The sequence below is a fragment of the Salarias fasciatus genome, chromosome 1 (assembly GCF_902148845.1).
Source record: "Salarias fasciatus chromosome 1, fSalaFa1.1, whole genome shotgun sequence".
Classification (NCBI taxonomy): Eukaryota; Metazoa; Chordata; class Actinopteri; order Blenniiformes; family Blenniidae; genus Salarias; species Salarias fasciatus.
The window spans coordinates 9,782,876-9,797,820 of NC_043745.1; the positions used below are offsets into that span (position 1 = coordinate 9,782,876).

The following is a 14,945-nucleotide window of genomic DNA, read 5'->3' on the forward strand; positions in this document are numbered from 1 at the left end:
TCTTTCTACGTGTTTGTGGTCTTGTCCTCGACTCCGAGACGTCGTGTCTGTCCTCGACTGTAGAGCTGTGTGGTTTTCTTTGTAGCTGCGATCATGTAGATTCAAAGTATTTTCTGTCACATCTTGCCATGAAAAAATGCATAAGGAACTGTTGTTTAATTTGTTATTTCATCTTTTCTAACGAGAAAAAAAAACAAGTGTGTGAGATTAGATGTTTTGATATGATGCTCTCGTTTTCTCATCCTGACGGAGAACTGATTTGCAGAACACGCTGCATTTCTGACAACATGTGTCAAGATTTCTAAGGAGCATGTTACTTTTTGGCATGACAGGGCTGCATGTGTGTGTGTCTGTGCGTGTGAGTGTGTGTGCATGTGTATAGATGCATGTCGTCCACACATTTGTGAACTTTCTGAAACACAACAGTCTGACTACCACTACTGTATTTGTTGTTGTACATATAGACCTGTGTATATTAGCTGTATGATAATAGCTGCACCATGACTTGAATAAAGCTGAGGGCTCGTGATCCAGTCTCCTGCTTGAATACATATTGGAAATACTCAGCATTGACACCAAACAAACCAAACTCCTGCATATACTGATTTGCACTCGTACTCGTGCTTTCTGTTTGCAAGAGTTTTCCAGATAAATAACTGAATAGAATTACTGCAATCTCATCTGAATATGAAGGAAGACAAAAAGAAAAGGAAAATATGGGAGATGAACTGTTGCAAAGTCAAAGTCTGAGGTTCAACAGAGAGAACACCTCAGACTAAAATCTGCAGATAAAAGCTGTAGGGGGCCAGCTGAGGAAATGTGTTTCTGCAAATGAACGGCAGCATCTCTGCTGAAGGCTCAGCTGGTTTCCATCATCCTTTTGAAACTGTTTCAGAAATTCTAAACCATGAAACGTGTGTTCCATGAAATGCTCAATCCAAATTTTGGCTTTGAGTGTACCCAAGTCTTCTTTGCTTTTTTTTAACCTTAATTTGTTAGTTGAGTTTTCTTCATGCATGTTAAATATTTCATACTTCATATAATACTTCATATTTTATTGTATTTTCTGCTTTCGCTACATGAACTATTTGGCTCTGTATGGACATAGTTCAAAAAAACTGTAAAGCAGTAGTGAAAGTGACATCAGGAGTTCGGAAACATTACGTTTTTCTTTTTAAAAAGTTTTCGCCACATCCCATGCTAAAGTCAGTCTTAAGAATAAACGCAAAAATGTAAAATTTTGTGAAATGATCATGCACAAACTGTGACATGTACCTATGCACAGTTTGGGGAAATTATCATTATCTGATCCACAGTCAGGTGAATGGAGCTGCTACAGTGGAGACCACACGTTAACATCTATCAATCAGGAAGAGCAGATCTGGATGATTTGAAATGAAGTTTATTAACAGTGGCTTGTTACGTGCATTTTTAAGTGCCTGAAATGTTTGAAATAACATCCTAAATATCATTACTCTGCTTTTCTCATAAATCACACCCCTGTAATCATTTAGTAATACCATAATAATACATTTCTAATTATTAAAGGGTGAAAATGTATCTGATTTCTCTGTAGATTTTTGCACCAACAGATCCTGAGAAAGGTCGTGAGGATCATTACAAACAGGCTCAATAAGCATCTTTGTCCAGCAGAAGTAAGATGATGAAAGAAATACACAACAACAAGACAAACTGAGGCAGAGTGTGTGTGTTTGTGAAGGATTAGAGTCTTTGGAGATGTCATCCTGGTAGAAGATAAATGGATGAACAGACAGTTGTCTTTTGTAACAATGTCAGGACTGTTTAAGATAAAAATATCAAACACAGACCCAATAGATTAAAAAAACTTCACAGAAAAGATTTTGAGAGGCAAAGACAAGACAGGACAGAAGCAGAAAATCTTTAAGAATGAGAGCTATCCAAACAGTGAACACGGTAATTGTGTTTTGGTGAGTGAACGGTCGTGCCCTCACATTGTTTTCGAGGCGTAGAACGGTGAACGTAGCTGTTCCCATGTGAGGGGCAGCTGTGTGGTGGTGGGGGGGAAGGACCTCTTAAAACATGGCAGCACATAAGTGCGAGCAAGTGCCAGCAGTAGGAGGATGTGTTTACTCTGGCCAAGGTGTGAAACACACTCTGCTGCTGATCTGTCCAGCAGGTTTAACTGATGAGGGCAGAGCAACAATGAAACCAGTCCTCTGCCACTAATGGTCACCTTTCATCTGGTCACAATAACACGGAATGTGCAGAGGAAGGTTGACCGTGAGATGGAAAACAACGCCGTCCGAGCCGCTGAAGCAGCCCCGTGCTGAATGAATCCAGCGACTGAATTCTGTGTGTTCCTGTGAACGTCGTTCACACACAATTAGAAGAAATTTACTGGTCACCTCCAGCTGACCCTCCAGTTACAGCAGTGTTTCACACCCAGGGTGCAGAATGTGTCCCCCTGACTGACCACAGCCCCCGCTGACACACACACACACACACACACACACACACACACACACACACACACACACACACACACACACACACACACACAGAGTTAGGACTAAATCGGATTGCTGAACTTTGCTTTCATGTTTATTGAAATGACACTGCGCTGACTGTAAAGTAGCCTGAAGTTAATTTTCTCCCATATTGTCCTTCTAATTATTTCACCTCCGAACTTTTCAACCTGAATATAATCATTCAAACTGCTCCAGTCCTTGTCGCCAGAGCAGAATCTTTATCGTAGTTTGAAAGTTTGGTACAGTTTATCATAATCCTACACATGTGATTTTATCTGTAAAGGTTTTGTTGTTCTCGACACTTCAAGAGCACAAACCAAAAATCTTTTTTTCCTGAGTCAATTAAAAATATAATACAATGTGAACATTTGTGAAAAATAGCAAGAGATTTTTTTTGATGGAAAGAAAGACATTTATTTTTTAGTAGTGAATCATAAAGATATGTCATGTAAACGATTTACTCTGATCAGAGGAACATCGCCTATTATAAAATTGGACTTAATATTTTTTTGTTTTTCAGTAAAGTGTTAGGATCTTAACTGTTTCTTCACCGTTAAAGTGATCCGATGCTTCAAAATGACGTAAGTGAAGACGTCAGGACAGGCACACTGAATGTTCCATGAGGAAAAATCCACTTCAAAGAATATTCTCTGCTTTTGTTGGCTTTACATTTTACATGTCAGCACCAGTTTGCTTCATTTAGACCTCAGCATTGCTACTGTGCCTCATTAGAATAGATGCATCTCAAACCCTGGGAGCACTGCTGTGAATTGGAACATAAACAAAAAAATGGAAAAATTTGCATATCTCTTAATCCAATGCTTCATTCACAGACTTAAAAATTAACAATTCATTTTGTGAAAATCATGAATGGATTGTGCTGCAGACTGAAGAGGGGAGGAACCATCCAGCTGCAGCAGACAGTTCAAAGGTCTGTCTCTTCAGTGGTGTGAGGTTACATTAGCGCTCATAATGTGGGCAGCTTGCACATCTGGAACATCTCATTCAGAGATAAATCACAGACTGCACCCATCACAGGAGCACGGATCACAGTAGAAGAGTCTGGTCTGTTCACCAAACAAAACTATGACCATGAAGCCATGGGACTGCTGAGGAGATACAACCCTGCATCAGGTCAGATTGAGTCAATATTTTCTCCAAAGAAACGGTTTAAAAAGAAAAAAAACTGGTCCTCTCAGTTTCCAGATGTTTACAGACAGTGTAAGATGTGATGGTAAACAAGGTCCTGATGCAACTTTTCTGAGATGTGTTGCATCAAATTCAATATGAAGCAATACTTCCTTCCTCTCAGTTTATGGCATTTTACATGATATTTAACACAGTTTCTACCTTTTTGCTAGAAATGTAAGTCAAAGCATGAAAAAAATAAAGAATTAACCACAGACTAAATGAAGCACACACTGGAGTTAATGTGTCCTTGCATCATGTCTTGATTTGCATGTGCAACAGAAGACTTTCTGACAAACACTTTTTGAGACAAAAAATGTGAGGCTCACAAAAATACAACGTTATCATCAAAGATACTTCATGTTGTCCTCCTGCACAATTAGCTCACATAATATATTACAGCATGTACCAAAACTGATAGAAACGGTCTCATGTTTAAATCTGTTGGACCTAAAAGTACTGATTGTTATTCGTAGAGGCCTTCAGCCTCCGAGAAGAAAGTCTTGCAGAGCCTATTTAAAAATAAGAGAGTGAGCGTACTCAAAGGGTAATAATACTAATTACTCAATGTGTCTGTTGTAGTTTTATAATTGTGACTTTTAAGTTTTTAATATGTGACCCTGCATTAGTGACATGGTTGTGTAGTGAAAAATATCCATGCATGCATTGGTTTTCAACAAATAATCAAGTTTCTTCCCACAGTCCAAAAATAAGCATTGGTGACTGTAAGTTTCAGATGTGAATGTGTGTATTTCCTGCTTCTGGCCTGTTTTAAAGTGCACCCCGCTTTTCACTCATCACCTCCTGCACCCTGAGAACCTGAAGTGGTATCAAGAACATGAATGGATGGACACAAACAGCAGTCTGTGCTGTACCACCAGATATACTTTGGCTCTGTCAAGACCTCCTCACTTTTTATTTTTTTAATTTTCAGTCACCATTTTCCAGACAACGCCATCGGTTAAAAAGAAGCTCGTTTTAATTTGTAGATCGCAAAAACTAAAAAAAAACAAAGTCCATGAGAACACAGGAGAAACACGAAGAGAAGCTGGAAAATTTAAACAAAGGGTCCAGAAACAGCATCATCCACAGCAGACGAACCGACAGCCAGAAGATGCCAAAAATATACCAGAGCCACCAGGTGAAGACAGTCACACACTCAGGCTCAGGTGACAGATATCTGAGTGCAACAATCAGACACAAGAAGGGGGAGTCAAGAAGTCTGAAATGAGAAAAAGAGTCAAATCCTAGATGCACTTCTTAAAAGTAAAACTTAAGTTTATTGTATTTTTCATTTGGATTAATGGAGTCTGAATTCATTGATTGTACTTGAGAAAAGACTGAACAGACCTTTTGGTTCTAAGGCACACTCTTTTCTTATAGTTCAACTGAATCAGCTTCATCACTTTTAAATATCAACTGCTCCATTTCCTTTAACTTTCTAAATTCCATTTAAGATTTGTGATTACAAAATATGAGCAAAAATATTTGTCAAGTCAGAAAAACATTGAAATTAGAAGCATTTCCAAATCTTTTGGAAATATCTGAAGAGGGAACTTCTAAGAGAAGATGAATTCAGTAAATACAACAGGATCTGTTGCTCCTGCATTGATATTCATCTGTTTTTACACAATCCTCTGTGAACACATATTCCATATTGCAGGCATTTAGAGGTAAAGTGGTTAGAAGCTCAATGTTTTTCTTCAGGCCACTAACTGTCACAGTGAAGGAAAAAAGCAGAACAAAAACCAGCCTTAAGAAAACTACAAAGATGATCTTTCACCACAAAACTAATACATTTCCCAACAAAATCTGTTGAACCTGAAGTGCATCTAGACTAAAATAGAAGAAAAATAAAATCCATATAGTGTTAAACTACACCGGATTAAAGCAGAGCTCAGTGAGGTCTTCAAGGTTTCCTCTCAATTCCTGCTGAAATAAACACTTATTTCAGAAATACTTTTACTACAAAATCATTTACAAGATTTTACAGCTTCTTCTTTAAGGCAAAGTCCACCGCTGTGGTTTCCACTTCATCCTCGATATCATCTGGAGGTCGCCGTGAGGCTTGATGGACGCCGGGACACTCAGACAGGTGGCAGGCAGCCCGGCCGCTCGGTCTGCTGTGGGTGGGCATCCGCCGAGAGGTGCCAAACTCCCAGCCGGGCTCCCACAGCCTCACCTCGGTCAGAGCGGCCGGCGGGGTCGGACACCGAGTTCAGCTCCAGTTCAGCCCCCTCCTCACCCGGCCTGACCTAACACACACCGTTTGATCGGCCGGTGTGATGAGTATTCCTGCAGCGGACTGATCTCGTGTCGTACAGCCTCGTACATCCCAACTCGGGCCTGTTGAAGGTTTTAAAGACATTTTATCCCAGAGGTTTTCGCAGATTATCGTCAATTCTAGTAGAGGCGAAGACATTTCTGTGACCTCTAACATATTGTTGTCTTTCTGTCCTGAAAACCTTCAGCAAGTCCAGCTGTGTTCACAGACAGGAACCAGAGATCCTGAGGCCCGGAGAGGCTCTACAGTCCTGTTCATGTCTCACTTTTCATACTCTCGGTCCTTGTGTTGGGCCTCTGGAGCTGTGGAGCGTCAGTCAGGATTTGGAATAAACCCGTTTTTACGCCGTTTTGTCTTTTAAACCATCTGAGGCTGTTGGGAATATTCCTGCTGACTCTGTGAATGAACCTTTGACACTGAGTGTGACACAGCGTTAGCTATGATCTGGCCCACCGCCTGTCACACCAATGTGAATAAAGCGAGTGTAGATGATGGACGGATGGATGGATGGATGGATGGATGGATGGATGATTAGGGTCAGGATTTATGACAGTGTGAAACCTAATAAATTATAAACAGCAGAGGAAGCAGGTTTCAGGAAAATGGCAGAACAAATTGCCTCATACATCAGAAAATGAAAACTAGATGCTATAGTGACTCAGGGATTACTCTGAGGATCAACTGTAATTAATCCGCACAGGAAATACCTGCATTTGCAAATGGTGGTTAGATTTAATCAAAAAGTTAACTTATTATAGTCTTAATATCGTCTGGTATCGCTTCTTTTAACAACAACTTTCAACCCTCTGATTAGGCAACAAGACAAATCAGCAACATTCAATGAAGGTTCATCAATCTAAAGACTCAATCTGAACAATACATGTAGTGCAGTTGGGAAAAGGCCGTGGAGACGGGACGGGGAGAGGTTACCAGATTGCATTCCTGGTTCTCACAGCTGAGGTGTGAAGTGACGCCTTCGGCCTCATCAGTTCTCATCAGCGTGAAACCCTCACACCTCTGCCGTAACTGGAAAACACGGGTTCATTAGGCTTTATTAAAGCTCATTAGGTTTACATTTTAGCCATTTAGAATGGAAGTCATGCTTGCAGTAGCTTGTGCGAGACATCCGACGACACAGTGGCGAGATTCAGATCTGTGATCAAGATTAAAGAGAAGGAAAGATGAAAGCATCACTGCTGAAGTCGAAGTCACTCTGACAATAAAACAATAATGATGGTGAGAAATGGTGGGATATAAAGATCAAGAGAAGGTAGAGGAGGCTGGTGTCAGGGTCAAGGTTGGGATGAGGAGGAGGAGGAGGAGGAGGAGGAGGAGGAGGAGGAGGAGAGTTTCAACAAGCAGTGAAGAAACTACTTATTGAATATCTTGTGTTTGGTTTAAATATTGTAACTTTTTAAGTCATCCATGCTTTAAAGCTGTTTTAACCTCTTGTAGAAAAGGAACTTCACTTTGGAAAACTGCTTCAGTCCATCATGCATTGCAAAACATCACAAAGACCACCTTGCTGCTGCTGTAGACTGGCCAGCCAACTCTTCTTAAATATATAAAGCCCCAAATCCATCTGAATGCAGTGTTGGCTTTACAGAGATCCAGTCAGGACTGAGGCATTACTCACAAAAGTTCTCATTTTGCTTTGCTTTCTGAATTCAGATCATACAGACAAATTGCCCCAGCTCCAGAATCTGCCAGAAGACCACAGCGAGCTAACGGCGCTGAATCTCAATCAGTGCAAAAGTGCATGATTTTGCCAATTCTTACACCAAACCGGCTCAACTCCGTGCACAGGCCTGGCATTCATTACTGCACTGCGTTTCTCAGAGCATAATAACAGAGAGGTTTAACATCCAGGCTCAGTCAGCTGAATTTTCCGTCCTGTTTGGTTATTTCATGTCTCCAACCTTTGTTGGCTGAAATAAATTTGGATGCATCACTGTTTGAGACATTATTACTAAAACAAAATCTAAAGTTTTTGTGTTTCAGTGTAATGAGAAATATTTGTAGATTTATATTGTTTTTGCAGATAAATGTGGAATATTCCTCATATGTGTATCAGTAAAGGTCTCGTGCTTGCATATGTTGCTGTTTTTATTGCTCAGTTTGCTGACCTTCCCTAAAGCGGTCATGTAGATGTGCTTAAAAGGCCGGCGACTGCAAAAGAAATCACATCGCTCCACACAAATCTTTTAAACATGTGCAAGATGCATCTGGTTTCTGAGTTGCTGCACGAGCAAAAAGCCCAAAAAGCAAAAACACAACTGTTTATTGTTTTCAGCAGGAGTCAAAATTCACACTTCAACTCCTGTATGGCTGAACTTTCCCAGACTCAGAGGAGAGAGGAGAGACAGAGGCAGAGGAGGAGGTACTGAGGCCGACGTGTGTGTGTGTGTGTGTGTGTGTGTGTGTGTGTGTGTGTGTGTGTGTGTGTGTGTGTGTGTGTAGGGGCAGTGGCCTCTGCTTTAGACAGTGATTGTTTGTGAGAATCTGCGGAGGTGTCACTTCACACCTCTGTGGCCTGGCCCGGACTTATAAACCGGTGGAGCAGAGCCGAGCAGCACTCTCAGCTTCCGAGTCGGTGGAGTCAGATCGCCGGGCTCCTGAACACAACATGGATACCTCCTCTGTGCCTCTGCTCGACTACGGCCTGCAGTACCAGTGGTGTTCCGACTCCGATCTGTCCAGCCTCTCCTCCCCGGAGACCCTCTCGCCCATCCACTCCATGGACTCCAGCCTGTCTCCTTCCTACCAGCAGCCTCCGCTCTCCACCCCAACGACGGCCAAAACCGGATATTCCCAGAGCCTCAAGTCCTCTCCGTGCTCCGTTTCCGCACGTGGCCGGAAGTCGGGCCGGGTCGCCCGGATCCGCAGCAAGCAGCGGGAGAGCGCCAGCGAGAAGGAGAAGCTGAGGATGAGGGATCTGACCAAGGCTCTGCACCACCTCAGGTCCTTCCTCCCGCCTTCGGTCGCCCCCGCCGGACAGACTCTGACGAAGATCGAGACCCTCCGCCTCACCATCCGCTACATCTCGTACCTGTCGGCCCAGCTGGGCCTCAGCGAGGAGGCGCTGTTCCAGAGGAGGGAGCAGGGAGACACCTCGGCCAGCGACGCCTCCTCGCCAGACATCCTCGGCTACTTCCAGAAGTCCGCCGCGGCGGGACAGGAGAGCCAGAGCCACGGTCTGACCCAGGGCGTGTACCCAGCTCAGTGTTACAGCCAGAACCCCGTGTTGCATTCTGGGAGCTGCAGTTTTGGAGTGGATCAGTACAGGCAGTACAGCGAAGCCCCTCAGAGTGACGCCTCGGACCCCATCCTGCAGTCTCCTCCTGCGTCGCAGCCCTCCTGTCAGGTTTGAGCACAAAATCTCACGTTCCACTACTTTTTTTTCTTCTTTTGTGACAATAATAACACATTTTCCTGTTTATTCCTGTACAGCAGATGTGCGGCAAAGACTTCTGCATCCCACTGGTTCCACGAGAGTACTGGGGCTGAACGCTCCAGCGCTGTACCACCATCATCCAACAACAGACGGAAACTACTTCACTGTGTTTACTGCCTCACTGTGAATCCTGTAATTTATTGGAAAGCGACGGTATTCTACCTTTTATTTATTTCCTCCCATGAAATGATCCATGTAAATACAGCTATTTTTGTACATCTTTATACCACTATTTATAATAAACTGCACGATATATATCTACATCGCGTCTCGTTCTCATTCACATCCCTCCGTTCAATTGACTGTCAGGTAGGAACGCAGTGTGCACTTGGGACTGATAAAAAGAAGGCTTCTGCTTCGAAACTGGCAGATGAAGTGAAAAAGATAAACATACCACACTTTTGAATGCACTCTTGGAGATGGCACGTTGTCCTTGTAGTCATATTTGCAAGCCGCATATTGTTAGAACCGAGAAAATATAAGGCTTAATTCAACTTGGTAAGAAATACCTGGGGGTCCTTCCTGAAGGTCAAGCTCTGGAAAAACATGTGGCTGAGTAGTATCAAGGTGAAAAAAAAAAAAAAAGATTTGTGAAGTTGAAAATCAAGTATCTCATCATGATAAATGTAATTTTTTCTGTCTGTACTGATTGGTTTTCCAGTCTATTTAAATAATCCTGAACTAACTAAACATGATTCCTTTATAAATATTGACAACAAACACAGTTTTCTGTGCAATCTGTGCCTGTATTATATGATGTGTTCCGAAGTTTTTCCAAGTAAAACAACTTCAGTTATTCAGAAACGTTGCAGTCTTTTCACGAGTCACAAATAAACTCCTGAAAATCTGGTCATGTAGTGTGACATGACTTCAGAGGCTTTAAAAACACAGGAAACACAATCAAAGTAGAGAAAATATTACAAAACCATGGAGGAATCATTTAACTGTAAGATAACAATGCCATAATTCATACATAATAAAGTCTTTAAAATAACATCATATAATAAGATATTTTATACAAGATATCATTTATTATTTATTTATTATCATATTGCCACACAACTTGTTGATACATTATAATTGTGATACAGTGCAATGCTATGGAAGCAGTGGAAGAAGAGATGATACTATAAAAATTAATGTTGCAGTAGATGGACTTTGAGTGTCTCAGAGTAATGTTACACAGCAGAGTGTTTGTTCCCAGAAAAACCTGAAATAAATGTTTTTTGTTTTTTGTTTTTTTTTTAAAGTGAACAATATTCTCAGACAAAATTTTGAGTCAACATATCAAATAAGCTTTAAACATGGAAACACTGATTTAATCTACTTGTGTTTGGGATGAATATAACTGGAAGTAAAGGTTTTTATTTTGCAGTATAAATTTCTTTATGTGTTAAACCTTCCTAAATAAGTATAAGACGTAATAACAGGATTGTGTGATATGGCATATATTTTAATTTTTCAGTTCTTTCATGATAACATTACAGTTCCACCTGCACATTATATCACGTCTGATTCCCTGAAGACACAAGCCTGTCCTCATCCGTTCATCTAATTCCTCCCCTGTGATCTGAACCATCTGTAAAGTGTCAGAGGTTTTCCTTTCACAGCAGATCTGAGATCTGTCCCGGGTTATCTGGTTTATTTAGTGTGTCTTTGCTAAATGGCCCACTGCAAACACGGAGCGCTCCTCGGGCACCGCCGAGTCTAGACCAGAATGCCTCCCTGCCCGCTCCAGCCTTCCTCTCACCTCCAGCCCTAATTACCTGCTAAATCCCACTGAGGGGGCTTTAATATTCATGGGGAAGTGCGGCTCTGCATATCAGGCCGGGGACTCGGGCCTGACTGTTTGCTTTGCCACAAACACGCGGTTCATTTGAAGTGCGAGCAGAAAGTCAAAGACAAAGAATAGGCTCACTTAGGTCTTTCATCACAGCAAAGCTAATAAACTACCTGAGCTAAAGGGGCTTGTGATGAAAGGGTTAGCGCCGCAGTGCTGATTATTCACTCATTACATGTGAGTAAACACCATCAGAGCTAATGTGGATTAGCAGGAGGAAGATCCTCTCTATAATCAGCCTGGGGAGGAGGGAGAAAGTTGACAGCGTAATGGAAAATAAATGAGTGAAGGTAAAAGCATGAAACGGAGCCGCTTGAAGACCAAAGTGCCAAAAAAGGGATTTTAATGGAAGTTTAAAACAATTTGGATCAGTGCCACTTTTCATCAGATGACAGATTTCTCAATTTGAAGTGTGTGTATTAAAAGTACAATGACCTGTGTGTTGGTCAGCTGGATGACAGCTGTCATAGAAACAGATAAGTGTTAATGTTGTTGTTTATATTAATGCAGGGGAGCTTCAGCCTGTTTAATGGTGAGTGTGGTTTTACCTCCGGAGCGGAGCTGGAGAAAAATATAACATGATGCTTTGTGGGATCATGATGGAGCATTCATACCCAGAGAATGACCGAAATCAGCTTTTAAAATAATGGGATCAAGTGTGTTGCACATTTAGACCTATTGAGCAATATGTCTGAAAACTGAACTGGTGTGAGATCAGCCGTGGCTGTTGCTGCTGCTGCACTGCGGTGGGCCTTACTGCTGTCCAAACAACTGGAGGTGCAAACTCATCTCACCTCACAGCTGCCCAGCACACTCCATCCTGCTTGACCTTGCAAGGAAGACATTCACACGGGACACAGTCGAAGAACCCTACAACACAGCAACAGCTTTATCTATTTGACCTTTAAGAGGTCCAAGCGTGACCATATGAAGATTATATGCAAAGGATTTGAACCGTAAATACGTTGGCAGTGGATGAATGGATGGATAGATGAATGAATGAATGTGTATCAAAGAAGAATAAAAGGTTGTCTCTGCATTAGGGCAACATGATTGAGGTAAAAAGTGGTTTAAAAAAAGGTTTTTCATAATTGACTGAGCGTTAAATGATTTCTAATTATCCAGAAATCTCAGTAGACTGGCCTCATCCCAGGAGAAAAGAGTAAAGGACATGATCTATACAGAACTGTAACTGAGGAAAAACACATTTGTGTGATCAATACTGAATTAACTATGAACTGTAATTGAAAGGAGCCGTTCAAATTATTATCATTGCAAAGCGTGTCTTATCTTAGAGTAAACACCTAAGCATGTGTATCGTTTCTTGCTCAAAATGTGTCAAATTTCATGAGTTGCATCCTGGAAATTAAATCTTTAAAGACAGATTTTTTAAATGAAAAGCACAAAAAAGGTGTTTTAGAGGGTTTCTGATTTTTCAGAAGGTGAGACAGAAACTTTTGACCCAGGCAGATCCTCTGTGGTGACAGGGTCATGTTCCCAGGCCGCGGCGGCAGATCGTGTGAATGTGGATCGTTTATGACGAGCCTGCGAGCTGCCACGTCACACCTCGCCCCGGAGTGTGCCTGTTTCCCATGGGACCCCCTGGCCGAGGTGTCATCCCCGCTCCCAGAGCCTCTCAGGACGAGAAGTGGCTGCCGGAGGTGCAACTTGGCACCTTCCACAACATATATGGAGAGGAGTCCCTGCCCTGCCTCACTCACGTCTGCCTGCCTCAGCAGCGACACACTGACAGCTCCACACACACCGCAGCAGCAGCAGCCATGGAGGCGTCCCACTGCTCTTCTCTTCAGCTTCCAGAGAACAACTTTCTGCTTGACTGCGAGTCCCTGCTCGATAGAGCTCGGGGTCCCGATCCGGCCTTGGACCCGGGCTACTTCAGTGCCGGCAGCAGTCTGTCTCCAACCTCTTCTGTGGACTCTTTCTGCTTGTCCCCCACCTGCCTGCAGCCTGTGGGGATCGAACACACTCCGTTGGAAAGTTTTGTGTTCAGCAGTCTTCCAGCTCCTTCTTTGATTCCTCAGACACAAAACCCACTCCTTTCCAAGTCCTCTTCTGCTTCCTCCTCGACTACAAAGGTCTCCAGGTCGAGATATCCTGGTAAGAAGCGTCAGAACGCCAGCGAGAGAGAGAAGCTGAGGATGAGGGATTTGACCAAAGCCCTGAACCACCTCAGGACTTACCTCCCTCCGTCAGTGGCCCCGACGGGACAGAGCCTGACCAAGATCGAGACGCTGCGGCACACCATCCGCTACATCTCCTACCTGTCTGCCCAGCTGGGCCTGACCGAGGAGGCGCTGGAGCTGAGGAGGTCCACCGGCTTCATGGAGCAGAGCCAGTCCTCCGGTCAGCCTTCATCCAGCTCAGAGCAGCAGTCCGCTCTGCAGCACTCACATCAGGTACCTTCACCACACTCCTCAGGATCCACCTGAGACTGGCTTTTAAAGCTTGCGTTTCATTTTGTCTCACGCTGGATGATTCACGGTCAGTTTCTGATCCTCAGGTTTCGAGCGGACTTTGCTTCAGCAGTGAGCAGCACTGGATGCAGCAGATCCAGAGTGTCGCCTTCTCTGGACTGAGCTGAGCGACGTCGCCCCGCTCATCGAGCCACCCGAAGATTTTCATTGCAGCAATGATCTCAAACAGAAATCATTTTTGTTATTTTAAACAAAGTCTAGTTTGTATTTGTGTTGGCACGTGACTCCTAATGAACTGTTATACTCATATTTTTTTACCGATTTGATCTTCTAATGTTAACACACTATATAAAGGCATGGATGCATCATTTTTTATGTAAATAACTGTGTATTTATTAAGCTTTCATACTGTGATTACAATAAAAGTAATCTGTCATTTGAAGTACTGTTGTATTGCTGGTTGTGCTGGTTATGTTTTTAGTCAAGTAGCATTTTACAGTCTGGACAGATGAAGTCAGACTCCTGGGGGGGGGGGGTTGCCCTCCACTTCCTTACATAAACACAGCAGCTGTCAGCTGGACAATGAGGTGTTAAATAGGTGCACATCCCTCCGAAAGGCTGTGAAGAAAACAACCCCACAGAGAGGAGAAGTGTGTGAGTGGAAGCATTAGGATCACTCAATTAGCACTTTTCCTTCCCCTCAAGTCATGACACACATTTGAGAGCTTCAAGAAAAGAGACACTTTACTGATTATTCAGCAGGTCCAGAAACTTGACCTGTGACATTGGTGAATATATTTCTTTGGTTTGTTTGCTTTAACAAGACCGAGAAGTGTAGAGGACAAAAAAAAAAGTAAATATCAGGGTAACTTTGATCAAGGTGAGGGGCACAAAAATGTCATCCATTCCACTAAAGCGTCAAATAAATAATCAATAAATAAATAAATGCAATTAGGAGATACTGATTTAAGGATTCCCAAAGCTTAAATGATCCCCAGCTACTGTTAAATTATGGTTCAGTGATGTACTGCCTAATAACATGCAGCTGCATGTTTGAGAGAAAAGAAAAAACCCAAAGCTCAATTAACCAAATGATCTCCACTCTGCCTTTCAGAGCTGCTTCAACAACTCTTCTTCATCCACTTTTAAAGCACATTAAAACATGATGTGGTTTCTGGGTCTCTGTTTTTTTTCCTCCTTTTTCCCCCTATTTTAGCTGTATTTTGTAGGTTTA

The 14,945-nt window shown here is 42.6% G+C and overlaps 2 protein-coding genes across 2 annotated transcripts; both read left to right on the forward strand.

Moving 5' to 3' along the window:
* Positions 1–8,608: 8,608 nt before the first annotated feature.
* On the forward strand, positions 8,609–9,489 carry LOC115390198 (mesoderm posterior protein 2-like). The gene is made up of 2 exons (XM_030093970.1): positions 8,609–9,346; positions 9,433–9,489. The coding sequence occupies exons 1-2, from the start codon at positions 8,609–8,611 to the stop codon at positions 9,487–9,489; spliced, it is 795 nt and encodes a 264-aa protein (XP_029949830.1).
* Positions 9,490–12,799: 3,310 nt separating this feature from the next.
* On the forward strand, positions 12,800–13,878 carry mespaa (mesoderm posterior aa). Its single transcript, XM_030093982.1, has 2 exons — positions 12,800–13,693; positions 13,798–13,878. The coding sequence occupies exons 1-2, from the start codon at positions 12,800–12,802 to the stop codon at positions 13,876–13,878; spliced, it is 975 nt and encodes a 324-aa protein (XP_029949842.1).
* The last annotated feature ends 1,067 nt before the right edge of the window (positions 13,879–14,945 follow it).

What these genes read in the sequence shown, in the direction of transcription:
- mespaa (XM_030093982.1), top strand. Translation starts at nt 12,800, where the DNA reads ATGTGGATCGTTTATGACGAGCCTGCGAGCTGCCACGTCACACCTCGC. An exon ending in CTCTGCAGCACTCACATCAG is followed by an intron (nt 13,694 to 13,797) that starts GTACCTTCACCA and finishes TCTGATCCTCAG; the next exon opens with GTTTCGAGCGGACTTTGCTT.
- LOC115390198 (XM_030093970.1), top strand. Translation starts at nt 8,609, where the DNA reads ATGGATACCTCCTCTGTGCCTCTGCTCGACTACGGCCTGCAGTACCAG. An exon ending in CGTCGCAGCCCTCCTGTCAG is followed by an intron (nt 9,347 to 9,432) that starts GTTTGAGCACAA and finishes ATTCCTGTACAG; the next exon opens with CAGATGTGCGGCAAAGACTT.